General features: G+C 43.1%; 1 protein-coding gene across 3 annotated transcripts in view; it reads left to right on the top strand.

Moving 5' to 3' along the window:
• MYT1L (myelin transcription factor 1 like) overlaps positions 1-19,090 on the top strand; it is a 178,346-nt gene that overhangs the window by 81,955 nt on the left and 77,301 nt on the right. For all 3 annotated transcript variants that reach the window (XM_074988935.1, XM_074988934.1, XM_074988932.1), the window contains exons 10-14: positions 634-636; positions 11,191-11,438; positions 13,913-14,149; positions 16,048-16,169; positions 17,074-17,142. In XM_074988935.1, coding sequence (XP_074845036.1) covers positions 634-636; positions 11,191-11,438; positions 13,913-14,149; positions 16,048-16,169; positions 17,074-17,142 — 679 coding nt within the window. The remainder of the gene's footprint in view (positions 1-633; positions 637-11,190; positions 11,439-13,912; positions 14,150-16,047; positions 16,170-17,073; positions 17,143-19,090) is intronic.

Genomic DNA, 19,090 nt, shown 5'->3' with positions numbered 1-19,090 from the left:
TCTATGGTCACTGTGTGCAGCATCCCTTAGCCCAGGGCTTCTGGCTGCTGCTGCGGCAGCTGGGGATCCATGCTGCATGCACAGGGTCTGCAACCAGTTGTCAGCTCTGTGGATCTTGTGTTGTTTAGTGCAACTGTGTCTGGGAGGGGCCCTTTAAGGGAGCGGCTTGCTGTTGAGTCCGCCCTGTGACCCTGTCTGCAGCTGTTCCTGGCACCGTTATTTCGATGTGTGCTACTTTGGCATGTAGACGTTCCCTTGCACCGTCTATTTCGATGTGGTGCTGCCCAACGTTGAAGTTGAACGTCGACGTTGCCAGCCCTGGAGGACGTGTAGACGTTATTCATCGAAATAGCCTATTTCGATGTTGGCTTCACGTGTAGACGTAGCCCTGGAGAGCAGCAGAGATGAAAGTGGACAGAACGTACACATTCTGGGCATTGTGGGATACACATTCTGGGCATTGTGGGATGCTTCTGAAGGCCGATAAAATCTATTTAAAGCAATGCTGTTTCCACACTAGCATTAGTTTGATATTTTAAATTCGAGCTAGGTGTTACACAGCATTGGATGGTCAATGCAAGAATGTCGATTTTAGCACCCATTAAAAACAACCTAATGATATTCGCAGTGAAGATGGTGATATTGTAAAATCGAGCTAACTGCCTTAAAATCGACTCTATGCTGTAGTGTAGACATAGCCTCTCTCACTACTAGAGATGGTGGAAAAAGGCAGATATTCCTGAGTAAATGTACCCTCATGTTTTAAACCCTCTACTACCCATCCTCAAAGAAGGCCACAAATTAATAGGGATATAGTGCAAATTCTGATAAATTGCAGCATTTAAGTAAACAGGTTTGCACCAATAATTTTGCCTACTGTGTTGATGCTCTGGTTAGTGTTCTAGAAGGGGAAGTCATAGTGCACTGTTAAAAAGTCTGCGAATACGCGTACGTTTAGGGATCATGTTCTCTGATGTTGAAGTGAACGGCAAGTCTGTGTTCTGTTTCAGAACCCATTTAATAAAGCATTCAAACATGTGCCTAACTTATTGATTAGGGCCTAAGAACATGCTTAAAGCTAAGCACACACTTAAATGATTTTGCTGAATTAGGCCTTAAATGATAAAGGATGCTAGGGAATTACTATCTGTAGACACCAATAGTAACAGAGAGTAAGCCGTGCTAGTCTATACACTATCAAAACAAAAAGCAGTCAAGTAGCACTTTAAAGACTAGCAAAATAGTTTGCTAGGTGAGCTTTCGTGAGACAGACCCACTTCTTCAGACCATATCCAGACCAGAACAGACACCAATGTTTCTCAGCTCACTGACCATTGAGAGCCACATGTGCGGCTCTCTATATATTATGTGGGTAGCATCCACACAATCTATATACTACCTGTGTTGCTCTGAGGATGTCACATGTACCACAGATGTGTGCTGACTTGGCCTCAAGTGGCCCATAGGCCACAGTTTGAGAACCGTTGACATATACATGTGTCTCCTATTGATGTAAATGAGATGTACCCCTTTGTCCTTGAAATAATGTTAAGGTGAGCTTGCTTTGGATGTCAGCTTTTCAGCCAACAAATGAGTAAGGAGTGATGGTAACACTTTAGGTACATGAGGGTCAGTAAAGTTTGTCTCCTGCACCCCAAAGCAAAATAGGATGTTGTCATTCCTAATGGGCTTATATACTTGATAGGTAAAAACCTGGCATTGTGTGGTGCATGTGGTTGTGAGTATAAAAAACCTGGGGTGAAGTGGGGGGAGTAAGTTTTGGTCTGGCCCCACTTGAAGTGAATGGGAAGTTTGTCTTTGACGTCAAAGGGATCATGATGTCCCAGCAGCCTTAGTTATCACAGCCATGAAAGGGAAGCAGCAATAACTTACCAGTCTTAGGAAAAAAACTTTCTCCCTAAGGCTATGCACTAACCTTGAAATAAGCTACACAAATTAAATAGCTTATTTCAAGTAGATTTGGCTATTTCAGCATGTGGTGCTGTCTAAACAGCACCATATGCTGAAATAAAGCCCTATGCAGAGGCATCCAGTACTTTTCATGCCATGAGGTTTACAGAGATGCCAGGATAGCACGCTTGTTATCTCGAAAACTGTTTTGAGACATTGGGCACGCTGCATAGGTGCAGGCAGCTACTTCAGAATATCTTTGTATCCTGAGATAGCACTTGCCAGGTAGACATAGCCTAAAAGAAGTTTTTCCTAAAGAAACTTTGCAGTCTCTAGAGTTGGGCACTTTATTTTTCAGTGTGTAAGTAAATTCACCTAAAAATGCATTTTTCAATTTACAACAACTATTCGTGAATTTGGCTTAAATATGGTAAATAGACGGTCTGAAAGAAATTAGGAATAAAGAACATCAGAAATCCCAGAGCAGTTTGGTTTTGCCATTTGGAAGTGTAATGTTTTGTCTTCCTTTTAAAAATGCTTTTTTTGACCATTTTCAAAAATTGTGTTTTGATTTTTCATTTCAAAATGGCATCTTGGAATACATAGTCAACAATGTGCTCTCAGGCTAGCATAGCAAGGTATGACATGATCCAGTGGCTGAAAGTCAAAACATGACAAATTCAGATGGGAAATAAGGTATACGGTTTAAACAGTGAGGATAATTAACAACCGGAACAATTTGCCAAGAGTTGTCATCACTGGCAATTTTTAAATCAAAAGTTGATGATTTTTTAAAAAAGATCTGCTTTAGGAATTGTTTGGGGAGGTCTTGTGGTCTGCTGATAGGTTTTGGAGGAGTAACTGTGTTAGTCCGTTTCAGCAGAAACATGCAGGAATCCTGAATCACCTCAAAGACTACCAAAGTCATTTAAGCATAATCTTTCATGAGCTGAAACCCACTTCATAAGATAATGAATATGATGAAGTAGTGTGCAGCCCATGAACACTTATGTCCAAATCAATGTGTTAGTCCTTAAGGTGTCACTGGACTAATTGTTGTTTCCCCTATGGCTTGTGTTACATTAGTGGAAAGATTAGATGATCACAGTGGTTCCTTCTGGCCTTCGAATCTATAAATCTTAGATACTTAGCTTTAAACAAAAAAGTGAAACACCCACAAATCTAAAATGAAACATTAAAGTGAAAAATGGTGAACTGTTCCACTGTCTATATATACACTTTTCTTCCATTGGTCTAAATAGAAGTTACCTGCATCTATGAGGGACTAGTACAGCCCTTTTTCATTCAAATAGCATTTTGAGGCTATCTTGGGAGACATATAGTACAACCCAGTGGTGTACCTTAAGGAAGAAAATTTTGTTTTGAAGAGGTGTTAGTTATGCATAAACTTGGTGGCAGCCTAGAATTCGGTGGATGACTGGTAATTAATTGTGTGTTCCTTCTGTTAAACAATGTAAGAAGAAAAACAGAAATACATGTAGTACTAGAAGATTTACACCATGAGAAAAAATGTTCTTGGGCCATTATATTCAGCAAACGGTTGTGAGTGGCATGGACTGTGTTCTTGTTTGCGTGGGTAAGAATTACTCAGGGAAGGTACTCTATGTTGTAGGCTATGATGCCATGATGATGTGACAGAAAGAGAATTTGTTTGGCTTTATTTTCCCATTAGGGACAGTGTCATAATTGTCTACATTCTGTGCTTATTTTATATGACAGTAATGATGAGAACAACTGGATCCAATGCCCATGGGAGCTCACAGGGCTCTGCAGTTGAGAACTCCTCAGGCTGAGTGGAGAGTTTGTGCGGATTTGTTCCTCTATACCCAAACAGTCCTGCCTGAATTCTTCCCCTTTCACTTCCTTGCACTGGAGCTACAAAGTCCTGAAGAGCTCCTAGGAGGATCAGAAGAAATGTTGGGTCTTCAGTTATCTTAAGCAATAAAAGTGGTACCAAGGTTGCTAGTGCTGAGGAGAGAATGCTGGAACTGGTTTCATTGTCTTACAACCCCCACAGTTTGGTTCTAAAGCGGAATTGCAAAATGCATTGTTTTTTTGGTATGCAATGTCAATACCACCCTCCTTCTCCACTGATGGATTTTACTCTTTCCGGATTTACTATAAACAGAAATTCTGAATTTCTTTTTCCAAACCAATGTGACATAAATAACGCAGGCTGCATGAAATGTTTAAAAACTGTCCAGCGACAGTCAAACTAAAACAACCAGCGCCATTCACTTATACTTAATATATATGGAGCATTAATTCTGTTCTACGGCGCTGTCTAAGCAGAAGTTGACTTTTTGGCTAATGGCTATAGATAGGTCCCAGATTCAATCCTACCTGCTAATGACCTGGGTTTGTCAGCTTTACAAGTGGGGGCTTGTCTGGGATGAGCTGCTGGGAGGTCTCTGAAGCTTGTGACATGCTTTCTCAGCTGAGGGATGTATGTAACACAGAGTCATTGATGAAATGAGGGTGAAGTCTCCTTTACACCCATAACTAAGAGCCAGTTGGCTTTTAGCTCATGTGGTAGACCCTCTTGGCTTTAACCCCTAAAGTCCCAGGTTTAATCCCACCTGCCAATGACACAAGTCCATTGGCTTTAGATATTTATAATGCTTTTCACCTTCAAAGTGATTCACAATCATTTATTAATCCTGACAACACACCTAAGATTAAATATTATGATTGCTTTTCCATTAATTGGGAAAATGAAACAGAAAGTTCATGCGATTTTTACCAAGGCCACAAAGGGAGTCTGTGTCAAAACCTGGACAAGTTTCTTGCAGCTGGTCCTCTTCTGAAGACCCTTTATTTCTCCTCCCTATTTTCTTCTCCCATCTTTCTCTCTCTCATTCTGTGAATAATACAGATATATAAAATGTCTTATCTCATATTTAATTTAATTTTAATTAACTTGATAATGTCTAATATGACTGCATTTTTCTTTTGTAAGTGATAGAAAGGCATGTTATTCATTCATTTGAAATATAGTCCTAATTTTGCAAATTATGTGTGCAAAGAGGTTGCTGTTAAAAAGTCAAGACACTGTGGTACTGGGATACTGTACTTATTTCCTATTGTAAGTTTATAGAAGTGGTTGAGTATCTTGGCTACCTAAATGTAGCAGCCATAGATAAATACTCAGTTTTTAGTGACCAGCATTGACTACTATTTTAAGAATGAAATTTGGTGTAAACTATGTCATGAGAAATAACTCATGGGATTATTAGCTGTGAATGGGCAGAAAACAACAGAGATCTAAAGGGTTAAAAACAAAAAGAAGCTTCATGAATCCTAACTTTCCATTTCATTAAAAAAAAATCTCACCTGCATATTATGTTGGTTTCCGGAGAAAATTCCAGGATATACTATGAATTAAGCATTTTATTTCACTTACAGTAAACAATGACTTCATTAACTTTTCCAAAAAATGTAAAAATGAAAGGGGTGAAGTAGGAGGTATAAGACAACAAGATCAGTTTTGCTTCAGACTGTCCTGTTCTGATTTTCCAGGCAGAATGTAATCCATAAAAAGGCTGCTTCAAGGGAGCAGATTACTGTACTGTATGCATGTCTGCTGGTTGGCATAAATTGAAACTCTGCAGAAAGCTCTATCTAGTGTGCTGACCTTTTATTATAGATCTCTATCAGACATGTGCATATATTCTATAGCACAATGACGTGGCATTGCAATGCTTTTATTATACTGTTCAGTATGATTTTTGCAGAATACAGAACTCCATGGCTGCATCTACACTAGTAAGTACATTTGGAAGTAACTTCGAAAGAAGGCTGTCCTTCAAAATACCCCACAGAGCATCTACACTGAAACTGAGGTCTTTCTAAATTAACCTCGAAGGAACGGGGCTGTTCCATTGAAGTCGTCCCTCCATTCTTGTGGTGGGAGGAGTGCCCCCTTTTGAAAGACTCTTTCAAAAGAGAGCAAATTTAGATGCTCCATGGATGGCTCTTTCACAAGATGGAGTCCTCAGTGGTGCCGATCAGCTGGTGGGTGGCAGCACTGCTCAGAGCGCAAGCGGAGCTCTATGGCTTCAGCATCCGCCCGTGTTTGAAAGTGCAGGCTCCCACAAAGCCCCAGGCAGGAAGCTGAGCTCATGCAAGCAGCAGGGAGCCCATGCTGCTCTACAACCCACTGCCAGCCGTGACACACCAGCCAGACCACCACCCTCCCAGAACCCATGGCTAGCCAGTCAGACCCCTGCCCACCCTAGAAGCCCCTCAAAGAGACTGGAGAACCCTCACAGAAGGCGAGCCAGGCCCTGAAGCACCAGGCCTCCTCCTGGATGGAGGCCGAGCTCCAGGACCTCCTTTCCCTCTGGGAGGATGAGGAGGTCCTCCATCAAATGGGTAGGTCTAGCACTGGAATGCCATGGTATTTGAGTGGCTGTCTAAGGTCCTCATCATCCCAGACCACCCCACCTGTATCCTGGACCAGGTCCTGTTGAAAGTGAAAGAACTCAGGCAAGGCTACTGCAAGGCCTGGGACACAGCCAGATGGTCGGGGCAGCACCCACCAGCTGCTCCTACTTTAAAGAACTGGACTGCCTCCTTGGATGACCCCCGGTCATCATCCTCGACACAGCTGAGCCAGAGACTGAGCCAGAGATGGCAACAGAGATTGAGCACTGCCCGGGACTAGTGGCCAGCACCAGGCACCCACGGACAGCATGCTGACTGGAGACCAAAAGTGATGATGAGGGCTCAAGCAAGGGGGCCCTCGTCATTGACATACTGTCCAGGTCATCCACCCAGGCCCCCTCCACACGTACTTTGCCCAAGTCCTTGGAGGGACCTACAGGTAGGTGTCATACGTGCTGGTCACTCTGGGGACTGGGGAGGGGGTGCTTGGTCCCTCCTGGGGTGGCTGCAGCCCAGCCACACAGATGCCGGCCCTGTCATTTGTGGAACCTGGACAGCCACAGGCCAATGTGCAGCACTCAGCACCATGCAGTTGGAACAACACCATGGACCACATGGCCATGGAAGGACAAGGGTGGCACAAGGGAGCCTGTGCCACCCATGCAGGGAACCCCAGGATGCGGACATCACAGGGGCCCTGGGATGGGGTGGGGAAGGGCAGGGACACAGGGGTGGTCACACAGAACTAATGGTCTGTTCCTCTCTACTCTTCTGTCTTCACAGCTCCAGCACCTGGATGAGCCCCGTCCACAGCCTAGGGAGCCCAGCCTACAAGGGTGAGGGGGAGCGGCTCAGACCCCAACCAAGGACAGCATGGGGCTGCTGCTGGGCTGTCCATCAGTGCCACTAGGCCATGGAAGAGGAGGCAGGGGACCCTGCCCACACTGCAGCCCTGCGAGGCCTCACAGGCATGCTGCAGGTGTGGCTCACTGTGAAGTGGCAGGCCTGGGACCGAGTGGTGGAGAACTTGGATGCCCTGACCTAGGATATGACTGGCCACGTGGCCCCAGCTGCTGCCCCCTTGTGAGCCAATCCTGCACCCACCCCTCCCACCCTCACACCATCGTCCCCCATCCCCCCGTCACCCAGCCCCCCTCCAACCTTCCCCCTCCAACCTCCCCCGTTTCACTCCCCCGTCACCCTCCCCCTCTCCAACTTCTCCCCCATTCCAGTCCCCCTGTCATCCTACCCACTGACCTTCTCCCCTGCTCCAGCCCCCTCACAGACCTCCCCCAGTACACTGCGCTCCCCCCCTCACTCCCTGCATGAGTCTGACCTCGCTGCCCTCGTCCCAACCCACCTTCCCCAGCCAGCCTCATGCAGCTGGCCCACATGCTACTGGCCAGGGCTGGCCATGAGGAGGTGGTGTGTCCCATTTCCCTCATGCCGACCCTGGTGAGGCTGTGAGAGCCGCAGCCCAGCCATGCCTCTACCTCCCAGCCCAGCCCAGCCCCAACAGGGCCCCCGGACATGGGGGAGCTAGGGGCAGCCACGAGCAATGGGGATCCTGTCTCTCAACCCCCATCAAGAGGTAAAGCACCCCCCTCAGCCCTCCCAGGGCATTGCAACCTGCACCACCCCTGTACATTTTTCCCCCAAGCCCCGGTTCGCAGTTCCCCCAACCTGCCTGTGTATCGTTCCCACATTTATGGAGAGGCAAACACAGTTGTAAAGTGCTCAGTAAACTGTTTGTTGCTGTTTAACCCTGTGTCCCCTGTGCATGTGTGTGAGTAGTGGTAGGGGATGTGTGTGCAGGGAGGTGGGGGTACAAGGGGAGTCAGTGTGGCTCCTGGGTGAAGGCCTGGAGAAAGGCCTCCTGTACCCCATCCTGCTGGCCCTGGCAGCAGGGGGCAGTGGGCAGTTGCTGATGTCCGCTCCCTGCCTCAGTGGCCCACCCTTGCAGCAACGGCTCACTTTCGCCTCCATGAAGTTGTGCAGGGTGCAGCATGTCCCGATCCCTGCTGAGATGTTGGGGAGGCCCAGCTCCAGAATGGTGAGGAGGTATCTGAAGTGCCCCTTCAAGTGTCCAAATGCCTGGTCTACTGTATTGTGGGTCCAGTTGAGCCGCTCATTAAAAAAGGCCTGAGTAGGCTGGGTATGACCCATGTATGTCCTCAAGAACCAGGCCTGAACGGGATAGGCCACGTTCGCCACGATGCAGGGTGGCATCATGGTGTCCCCGACGGGGAGCTCCTGACAGGGATGTAGGTCCCCACGGCCATCTGGCAGCCCAGCCCTGAGTTCCAGAACACCCTGGCATCGTGGGCACAGCCAGACCAGCCCACTCAGGTGTCCTGGAACTGTACCTTTGCATCCATGAGTGTCTGCAGGTCCACGGAGTGGTAGCCTTTGTGATTCACATAGGCCACCCCGCTGTGTTCCAGGGCCCAGATAACAATGTGTGTGCCATCCAGTGTCCCAAAGCAGTTCAGGAAGCCCAACTCCTTGAAGCCCCAGATGGCATCATCTAGGTCCCTGATGCAGATCAGCTGCCGCAGGAGGACCTTGTTTATGGCCCGGGTGACCTACAGGGCATGAGGGGAGAATGCGCTCATGGGTGTGGGGTGGGGAGCAGCATGTATGCCCATCCCCATCCCCACCACCCTGTCCCCGTCCCTGTCCCCTATGGGGCATGCCTCTCTGGGGCACCATCCCCCTGCACCCTGCATGCCCTCCTGCTTCTATCCCCTCCCCCATCCCTGGCAGGGGCTGGCCCCCTGGTTTCCAATGGTGGCCTTTGCTGGGGAGCCCCCTACCCCTTGCCCCACACATGTGTGTGGTGGGGGGTGACCCGGGCATGGCTCACCTCGTTCAGGGTGGCCCTGACTGTGGCCCTCCCACCCCAAACTGGGGGCTGATGGATCAGTGACTGTCCATGGTGGCCAGTTTCCAGAGGACAATTGCCACTCATTTCTGAAGTGGGAGAGCTGGCCTCATGTGGGTGTCACAGTGCTAGAGGGCTGGGGTGAGCCAGTAGCCCTGCTCCAGGAATGTCCCCTTGGTCATCTTGAAGTTCTGCAGACACCAGTTGTCACCCCAGTCCTCCAGCAGCAGCTGGTCCCACCAGTTGCTTCCCCAAGCAGCGGATGGCCCAGGAAACAAGGTGGGAGCATCACACCCTGAGGACCGCCTCCAGGAGGGTGGCCATGAGGGTGGCTGCCCAGAGCCGCGGTAGCACTGTGGCCAGCACTGTGGGTAGCACGCTGGCCACAGCCTCAATGTGGGGAGGAGCTGATCAGGGTCCATGGGCAAACCTGGGGTGCCTCCCCCACTTGCTGTCCCTCTGCCTGCCCGGGGACAGCTAGCCGTCCCTCAGCATGTGCAGTCTGAGGCTCCTGGGGGGCCCTTTAAAGGGGCGGCTGGCAACGGCCTTGGAAGGGCTTGGCCAGAGTGCAACTCTGTCTGCGGCATTTCCTGGCTCTGTACTTTTGAAAGGGTGCCCTGGGACGTGTGAGCACTCTCTTTCAAAAGTGCAGTGGGGCCTTCTGAGGTAATGGGTGGGGCCTTCGCTCCCTATTTGCCAGTGTGGATGCTCCTTGTTGAAAGGACATCTTTAGACATTTATTTTTGAAAGCCGTCCTTTTGAAAGGGAGTTGTAATGTAGACGCAGCCCATCTGGAAGGGAAAACATCACTATAACATGAATGAGTGTGATTGTAGTTGTGGGCTACATGAAAACAGAGCAGCACTTTAGGTTCACTAGACCAAATGACATTTTTTTCAGAGTCGTTTATTTGAAAACTTTGTGAGACGTTTGTTTTGGGTGAGGAGTGGATCTGGGGTTCTTTAACTGCTGTCAGTATAAAAGGTTAATAATCCCGTTAAAAAACAGCAGTATTGTCATGTTCTATATAAAGACTATGGGAATGGAAGTGTGCAGGCCTAAGCCTGATGTAGGCCTGTAGTTCTTCCTTGAGCAGCCAGTGAGTCTTTTAGTGTGTGTCAGCCATTATATAGTTAAATACACCTTTCTAGCCTGAATATCAGAGGTGCTGAGTGTACAAAACTGTTGTTTTCAGTAGGAAGCTTTGGGTGCTCAGCACCTCTGAAAATCACACTTGTTGAACTCATATTTTTTTTCTGTTTATATGTCATTTGCTTTGCCTGTGAGGACCCCACATCTAGATCTGGACAATACCTGCCCTTCATTCAATGGACACCTTCTTTTCCCATGGCCTCCTCCTCTCCCGTCTAATGACCAGCACAGGGTTAGCTCTTACTGTAGACTGGAGGAACACTTTGGTCAGTTTCAGATTACCAATGACAAATGGTTAGCATTCTGGTCCAGAGATCAAGCACATTATCTTCTCAATGAGCTTGATCCCCACTAGCTCCAGGGAGTGGGATACCTAATGTCTGCTGTGAATCTGCAGTTTTACTCGTTAGCCTGATTAGCTAGTGCAGTACCACTGAAGTGTCATATCATTATGTGCTCATGACTTACCAAAAGCGAGTGACCCAAACAGTTCCCAGCTCCCATAGAAATATGTAATCAGCTCTGGAATGAAAGGGGTGGCTTCCCGAGACCTTTTTTGGAATTTCATGAACAGTGTTAAATCTAGCTTGTTCATCACTACAATGTATAGTCATATCCTTCTGATTTATGTTTAATGGGATGTTTAATACACACCAAATTGCTTGTATTAAGGCTTCACTCACAAAATCATAGAATACCTGCATCCTTTCTGTTGCCTTTTTTTTAATCAGTCACTGTTGCTCATTATAAAATTCACCCACAGCAGATTGTTTTTCTTGTCATTTATGTAATGTGCTAGTGCTTTTGAGTCATCCTTGTCATATTTCTTCCCACAGCTAAGCGTTATTGTAAGAATTCAAGCCCAACCAGCAGCACAACAAGCAGTTATGCCCCTAGCAGCAGCAGCAATATGAGTTGTGGTGGAGGCAGCAGTGCCAGCAGTACCTGCAGCAAGAGCAGCTTTGACTATACTCATGACATGGAGGCGGCACACATGGCTGCCACTGCTATTCTGAATCTCTCCACTCGCTGCAGGGAGATGCCTCAGAACCTCTCCACTAAACCTCAGGATCTCTGTGCCAGGGTAAAAATGAGCAATTCTGTTTGTTGATGATGATACAAGCCTCTTTACTGCACTAGATTTGTGCCCTGACAGGGTCAAGAGTAGCTTTAATACCTCTTGCTTAATCTTTTTCTCATAATGAGCAAAATTTGGCAGCTCTGCTAGGGCAGCAAAATAAAAGATAATGATGCAAATTACTCCTCAGTTATTCTTGAAATCCAGATCAGTGTATAGGGTTAAAATGTTGCTGATAAAATATGTTGTTCTCTGTTTTAATTCTTCTCTTACTGATTGGGTCGGTAGTAACTATGGAAGCTATTGAGGTTGCTTGAGTGGTATTAATTGCACTATAGATTTTTTACTAACCACTATCTGAGTTTTAATTTTAAGAAAGAGGATGCTTTAATAATGTAACTTCATATATAACTCACACATGGGCCCCCAGGTTTTATGATCTAGTACAAAGAAAATCTGTAGCATTGCACACAATGTCTTACCTTGCCAGAATTATAAACACTCTCAAATAGATGCATAATGTGTTTGAAATGAAGAAAACAATCCTCTAGTGCAGATAAGTTTTAAGCTGAGTAACAATAATAATGAAATATCACCAATGCTCTATAAAGTGTTAGTAAATTCTCAGCGTATTATTAAATGGCCACACTAAAAAAGGTAAAAAAGATCCTGATGTTAACCTATATGTATTAATAAAAACAATAGTATTAATAAAATCCATTCAAATTTTAAAACTTTACAACAATCTTTTTATTTTGTTGTAACCAAATTAAATCTTGATTCAGACTTCTGAGAAGAAATGACTATTTAAAATACACCAGCAACCAATAAAGTGCTACCTATAGGAAGCCACTAGATGGCTAAATAGACAGATGCAGTGCAAGGGGAGCAGTTTTACTGTGCTCATATAAGAGCTTTTGAGCTGGCAGACATGTTCTGCTCTTCTCCAGATAAACAAAGGGTTTTTCCTCCTGTGTAAAGCTTCTTGATTATACATAATGAGCTAACAGTCTTACCAGTAGTTATTAGTAATGATTTTGACTTATAAGATTTAAGTAAGGTTAGTAATTTTGTTTTCAAATACTTCCTTTTACCTTAATTGATTTAATCCTATAGATGAAGGAAATTTCTTTGTGGCATGAAAATAAATCTGATTGTCTTCAATACCAACAGAAATTAGGGAAGTTTGAGCAATAACCTTACCATATTATGTGTCAGAAAAAATAAATAAAAAATCTGGGAAGCTAACCATAATTATCAAGCCTAAATTAATATCATGGCAATATTCAGGAATAAACTATGGCATAATATGTTTGTATAGAATAGTACTGTATGATTTAGCAAGACAATAACCAAAGTAAGGGATTTTCATTCAGTGTCTTGCTGCAGCTCTGTTATTACCTCAAGAGGAAAGAACTGCTAGACATCTGAGTAGACAGTACCATTCAAAGCAGTTTTGAAATCTAATTTGGATTAAGTGTTTTACTCTGAAAAAATAAGGATTGGTTGAGTATTTTGCTTCCCCATTCCCTATCTAAATGCCCTCCTGCTCCCTGGAGAGGAGAAAGAAGAAGTAAAAGAGGAAGATGATTTGAAGCGAATAATTATTGATCTATTTTCAAGCCAAAAACAAAAATCCCAAGCCTACTCACCGTATACTTCACAGTCCCTCTGTCACTGCAGGGAATGTCAGAACCAGCTTTGTTATACAAGCCAGCCTGGTTATACAGATAGTCTTTGGAAAGTTAAGCTATATTAACGCTGAACGTGTATGGAGGAGGAACTGTGAGATTTGGATGTATTTTCTCTTTATATGAAGGTAGAAAGCTCAGTATAACTGTACTTTGTTTTAGTTACCAAAGCTTTTATAAAAATTCTCTAAGGGTTACTGTAAGTGTGACACAATGTCACCAAAGGCAAGCTGTGATGGATGACCAGTGTTACCAGTTGAATGAGGGAGACTGCTGGGACTTGCCAGTGGACTATACTAAAACAAGTATTATTCTTTTTTAATGTAGCTGATGCAGCTGTCTACCTGATTTTTATTGTTCTTATTGCATAAGCAGGTGTTGGAAGGACTGGAAGTAGGCAGAATCATACAGATGTTCACTCTGGTAGACTAAGCTGTCAGGGAGTAAATAAGAGACACAAACATGGCAACAAAAAATACATTTGGGCATTGCTCATTTCACTGAAAAATTTTACACCATCATTTGGGTGCGATAGGTAGTGGGAAGTCTCCCCTTTTCATCCAAATATCAGATTAGCCTTTTGCTGAGATATGATTGAATCTACTTTAACAGCATTAATACTGTGTTACAGAATCATGCTGTGTGTGTGGGAGGGGGATTATTGCTTACAATCTATACAGCCATGATAAAGCCTTTTATGAGTCTACTAACCAATCAGATTAAAAACACAGGGAGGTGACAATTTGATAATCAAAAGCTGAATTAACAATATTTCTATTATTTTGACAGAATCCTGATATGGAGGTAGATGAAAATGGGACCTTGGATCTCAGCATGAACAAACAGAGGCAGCGAGATGGTTGCTGTACCATTTTGACACCACTGGAGCCAATGTCACCACAACGGCAAGCTGTGATGAATAACCGGTGTTACCAGCTGAATGAGGGAGACTGCTGGGACTTGCCAGTGGACTATACTAAAATGAAGCCCAGAAGGATAGATGAAGATGATTCCAAAGAGATTAATGTATGTCTTTTTTCATCTACAGGTTCTCATTGCAATCTGAATGCTTTAAATCGTTAGATTTCTAAAATCCGAATAGGAAGAGGAAACACAATGCGTGGGTAATAAACAAAAAATGGATGGGTTCCTGACAAGAGGACTTTCTTGGTTAATCTTTCAAAATATGTCGTGTTGGCACACATCTGATCGGTGACTAACTTCCATCTGACAAAACCTGAACCATGAGTGTGAATCATGTTTTCTAACAGAACTGTCTTCTTAACAAATATTTTCTTCTGTGAAGATGCTCTAATTTTCCAGATCTACCTTATTCCATCTGAACAAGTTGGCATAACATTTTTTCAATGTTGGTATCAAGTTTTTACCAGCTTTCAGGACAAGATACTCTTCTCAGGTTAAGGATCAAAAGCAAAGGTCTGAATAGTTGAGTGTGTTTATATATACACAAGAAACATGAACAGAGTACAATATAACTTTTCCATTTGTTCAGTTAACTAGGATATTGTCTTCAAAATGCCTGTTTCTATATTCCTTGATCATTCAGGAAAGTAGGAGGAGAAACCTTTGGGTGTCCAAGGGACACACACTAGGGCCTTTATACCATAGTAATCAAATACTTTATTTCAAGAGTATTAAGAAGGAACATGAGGTATGATAGTCTAAAATGGTGTGAACAGAAAGAGGTAAAGAAAGAAAACTTACTCCGTAGGGAATTTGTTTTAAGTTTCAAAGTGTGTGATATGTAGTAAGTGTTTTCAGCCACCTCTTCAAAAGGGTGGTCCTGACAGTTGCCAGACAACTGCTTGTTTGTGGGAAACAGGGGGAGGCTATTGTTTGTATTTGTCATGTTTCAGCTCTTGCTCACTAGCCTGTTTGCCATACTTATTCCATGGTAAGCTAAACATGATTTTACAATCCAAATAGCAACATTTTTCTCTTGCCTGATTTCCATTATAGATTAGAATTCTCATCAATTATGTGTATCAATATCTCTGTTTAATTTATTTTAATTAAAATATATGACGGCATGATTTAGAAAAGCAAATTTAGAAACATACAGTAAAGTGATTATTTGCTTTCTATACACTGGATGCAAGCCTAACTCTGCTGAAATTAGTGGGGGCTTTGCCATTGACTTAGTTGAGGCCAAAATTTCTTTCATTGGAGATATTAAATACCATACAGCACATTGACTGAAATAAGTAGAATCATTCTTTAATTCTGTTGCTCACAGCACCATCTGCAGGAGTTTCTGCCTCAGTGCTTTCTGCCACATTATCTTCACTGCTGAAATTAATGCTTAAGTTTCAAATATAAAAGGCTAAATCCATCTGTAAATTTAATTACAAATTTAAGTTTTGCCAAGCAGATCCATTGAGGTTTGCCCCAGATTGTGATACTGTATGTGAGTTTAGCAGTTGGCTGTTAAAATCATTCCTGATTCATCTTTAGGGGAGTGCTTCTTAATGATTTAAGAATGTTACTGAAGTTGTCATTTTGATGGATAAAACACTTATTTGGGCTTTGTTTTTCTGTGACTGCGGTTTGTAAAAACTTGTGACTTTGCGAAAAGTATTGATTCTTGCAAAAGAGAATGTTAGTTGACTGTCAGAGGCAGCTGCTGATATGATTGCAAATAGACACCGTATGAGAAAGGATATCTGATTTGTGCCTCTTTCTCCTCAAATTAAATAATATAATTATTTTTCTTGTGTTCCGAAGTGTGTGTTGAAATATAAATGTACTATATAAATGTCTAGCAGGTGAGAAAAAGATAAAATGTCAACATTTTTGATTGAGTGGGAATAATGAAGGAGATAAGTCTTATAGCTGTACAAGCATTATTTCTGTGTGTATTTCAGCCTCACCTAAGTGGGACTAATACCTGTGTTTGCCGGCAGCCAGAAGACTTGGATCCTTTCCAAGAGGCACTTGAAGAACGACGATATCCTGGTGAAGTTACAATCCCAAGCCCTAAACCCAAGTACCCTCAATGCAAAGAGAGCAAAAAGGATTTAATAACGTAAGCATAATGTGAGGTGAAATTATTTTTTTCTCTTTTAACCTTTTCTCTGTCTTTTTAACCAAACAAGTATATATATGCCTTGCAGTATGAGCATGCGACATTTGCTGCATATAAATGTTTCCAACTGCCAGTTAAGTAAAGTGATGAGCTAACATGTATTTGCTTGTTCTTAATGATGCTATATTGTACTGAGATGCCATTTTCATTTAATGCTGTTCATTTTGCAGCTTTTTGGTAAGATGCTTAAATCCCCTTGCAGTCATTGCAGCTAAACTGGAAACAATGAAACTTTTAAAAGTTTTTTTTTAAACATACTTACTATTTTGGCTGTTTTTGTTTTTGTTTGGTGGCAGATGTCCAACACCAGGGTGTGATGGGAGTGGTCATGTGACTGGTAATTACGCCTCACATAGAAGGTGTGACTTCATTTTTTTCATGGTGGATTCTGTCTTTTCAATTTATTGTTTTCAGCTTACCTCAACAATGCTGTCAAAGTAAAACTGTTGAACTATGTGTTAACCCTTTGAGTAATATATGTTGATATTAAAAGCATGCTAATTTGTGTGTTGTATAAACGTCTTTTATTTTAAATAGATTACTAAAATTTCCAAAGTTTTCTTAAGATTTTGAGTAGTTAACCCAGGATTGCAAATATTTTTGTTACATTTTAGTACTTAGTAAAAACAAAAAAAGTTCATTTACATTATGTGGTATTGAAAGTAAAATTCATATCTAAATATATTCAGAGGGTTAACTATATTACAAAATTCAATATTACAGCACTTGCCCCATCGCTTTTCTGCATTACAATTTTTAATTTTTATTTTTATGTTGTGTTTGTTTGGGAGAGATTAGCTTGTAAGAAGGTTGACTTACTGGGCTATCCTGCCATGTCTTACAGTCTGTCTGGCTGCCCCTTGGCTGACAAAAGTATTCGAAGTATGCTGGCCACGAGCTCACAAGAACTCAAGTAAGATATAAACAAAAATAATTTTGTTTACATATTTATTTGCTCAACAATTGTATATGATTATGGCATACGCTAGATATGCTAGTTGGAGAAGTACTAACTAGTACATAGGAACTGAACTTCCACAGAAATTGATAGGAGTTCCATGCAGTGATTGGGCTTATGAATAAGTCTATATCTTTCTTAGTTCTGGGGTTTGGTTTGGTTTGGTTTGGTGTGTGTGTGCAAAGAGTACATGTTAAGGATGGACAGCTTTAGAAATTTTGCAGTTCCCCTCTGGACAAGCATACAAATTTTAGAATCCCTATCCAAAGTTTATCTAAACTATCTAAGCCTCTTGAAGTTGCCAGTCTGAGCTGGAAATATCAAGGGAATAGAGTGATGAAACTATCTGATTCTGAAACTAGTCTGATTCTGAAATTGGCAAAGCAATTATCTGAGTATTTCAGAACCTCAAGGAAGGTTAATTAAAAAAAAATCAAAGGTCCATGGTTGGGTGTAAGGAGCAGGTAAGTGTTTTGTTTTGTTTTGTTTTAATGGAATCTGAACCAGTTCACCTATCCCTAATTCATGTATTGTTCTCCCCAGGTTTGTATCACTATTATCAGCCTAATGCATTGCCTCATTTAACTATCTTTTGCTTGAATTTCCTTGCTATTCCTCTGCATTTTTGCTTTCTACAAAGTAATGATTTCCTTTCAATACCTCAGAGTGAAAACTGTAAGCAATAGACATTAGTGTATTAAAGCATTATGTTGAATTATTCAATTAAAATAAAAAGAAATCTTGTCCTTTTATCTATGCTGAAGCAGGTTATTTTAATATTGATATCAATTAATATATTTATACCATTAGCTATTCTATTCTTATTTTTCAGATATTAAAAATCTGTGTAATATGAGCATTCTTAATGGTTGTAGGGAGAATGCCTACTAATAATTTTGTAATGTCCCTAGGAAATGTACATGTCCTGTTTGGGTCAAGGAATACTACTGATCCAAACTTACTGCTTTCCTACAGCCAGAGCTTAGCCTGAAACTATGCACCTGGAAAGGCTGCAAGATTGGATAATTATGTGTTATTCCTCAACATACCCCAAATACATAGTATAGAGGGACAAATATGTAAAAGGAGGACAGAATGGGAAGGGAGACTGTGGTAGCATGGACAAATACTTGGTGGTGATTCCTGACCATGCTGAGGACTTTTCCAAACCTTACTGTGGGGAAGAAGGGAATGGGCCATGGCTAGCATTTTCTTGAGATTCATTCATGCATTGCTAGGAGAACAGACCCTAAAGCCTAGGACAGGGGTCTGCAACCATATTAGTGAGAAGAGCCATTTTTTGAAATTCAGTTACAAAATCAATACTTCCAGAGCCACAATGCATGTGAATATGAGACAGTCATTCATAAATAATGTCATACCATACTTTTTGTAATCCGTGTTTTAAAAATAGCGCACACACAATGATATGCACCAGTTAGAAAGTTTAAGTTACGTTCACCCTTGGATTGGAGAGCAAATGAGGACAAGGAAAACGCTACACCTGTGGACAGGCTCTTAAGCCGGAAGGCGCAATGTTCACATCAACCCTCCACACACACACCCATTCCCAGGCTCTACCCCCCTTTGGCCCCCAAACCCGCCCCCCATCCCCAGGCTTTAACCCCCATCACACAAACCACCACCCCATCCCCAGGCTTAACTCCTCTCAGCTCCAAACCCACCCCTCTACTCCCAGGATTAACCTGCCTCAGCTGACGAGCTCCTCCAGCTGCACATGCTTCTGCTGCTCCTCCTCCTCCTCCACAGTCACCACCTCCTTCTCAATGGGGCTGCAGAGCTCAAGCAGGGACAGATGTAGGGGCTCCTCCAGTTCTCCTGTGGCCTTAGCACTTCGCCCACCTGCAGCACAGGCAGCTCCCTGCCCTGCTGCCACTGAAAT

This window comes from Carettochelys insculpta, chromosome 3 (assembly GCF_033958435.1).
Source record: "Carettochelys insculpta isolate YL-2023 chromosome 3, ASM3395843v1, whole genome shotgun sequence".
NCBI classification, from domain to species: domain Eukaryota; kingdom Metazoa; phylum Chordata; order Testudines; family Carettochelyidae; genus Carettochelys; species Carettochelys insculpta.
The sequence above is the reverse complement of the archived record's forward strand: the minus strand, read 5'-3'. Positions and strand labels throughout refer to the sequence as shown.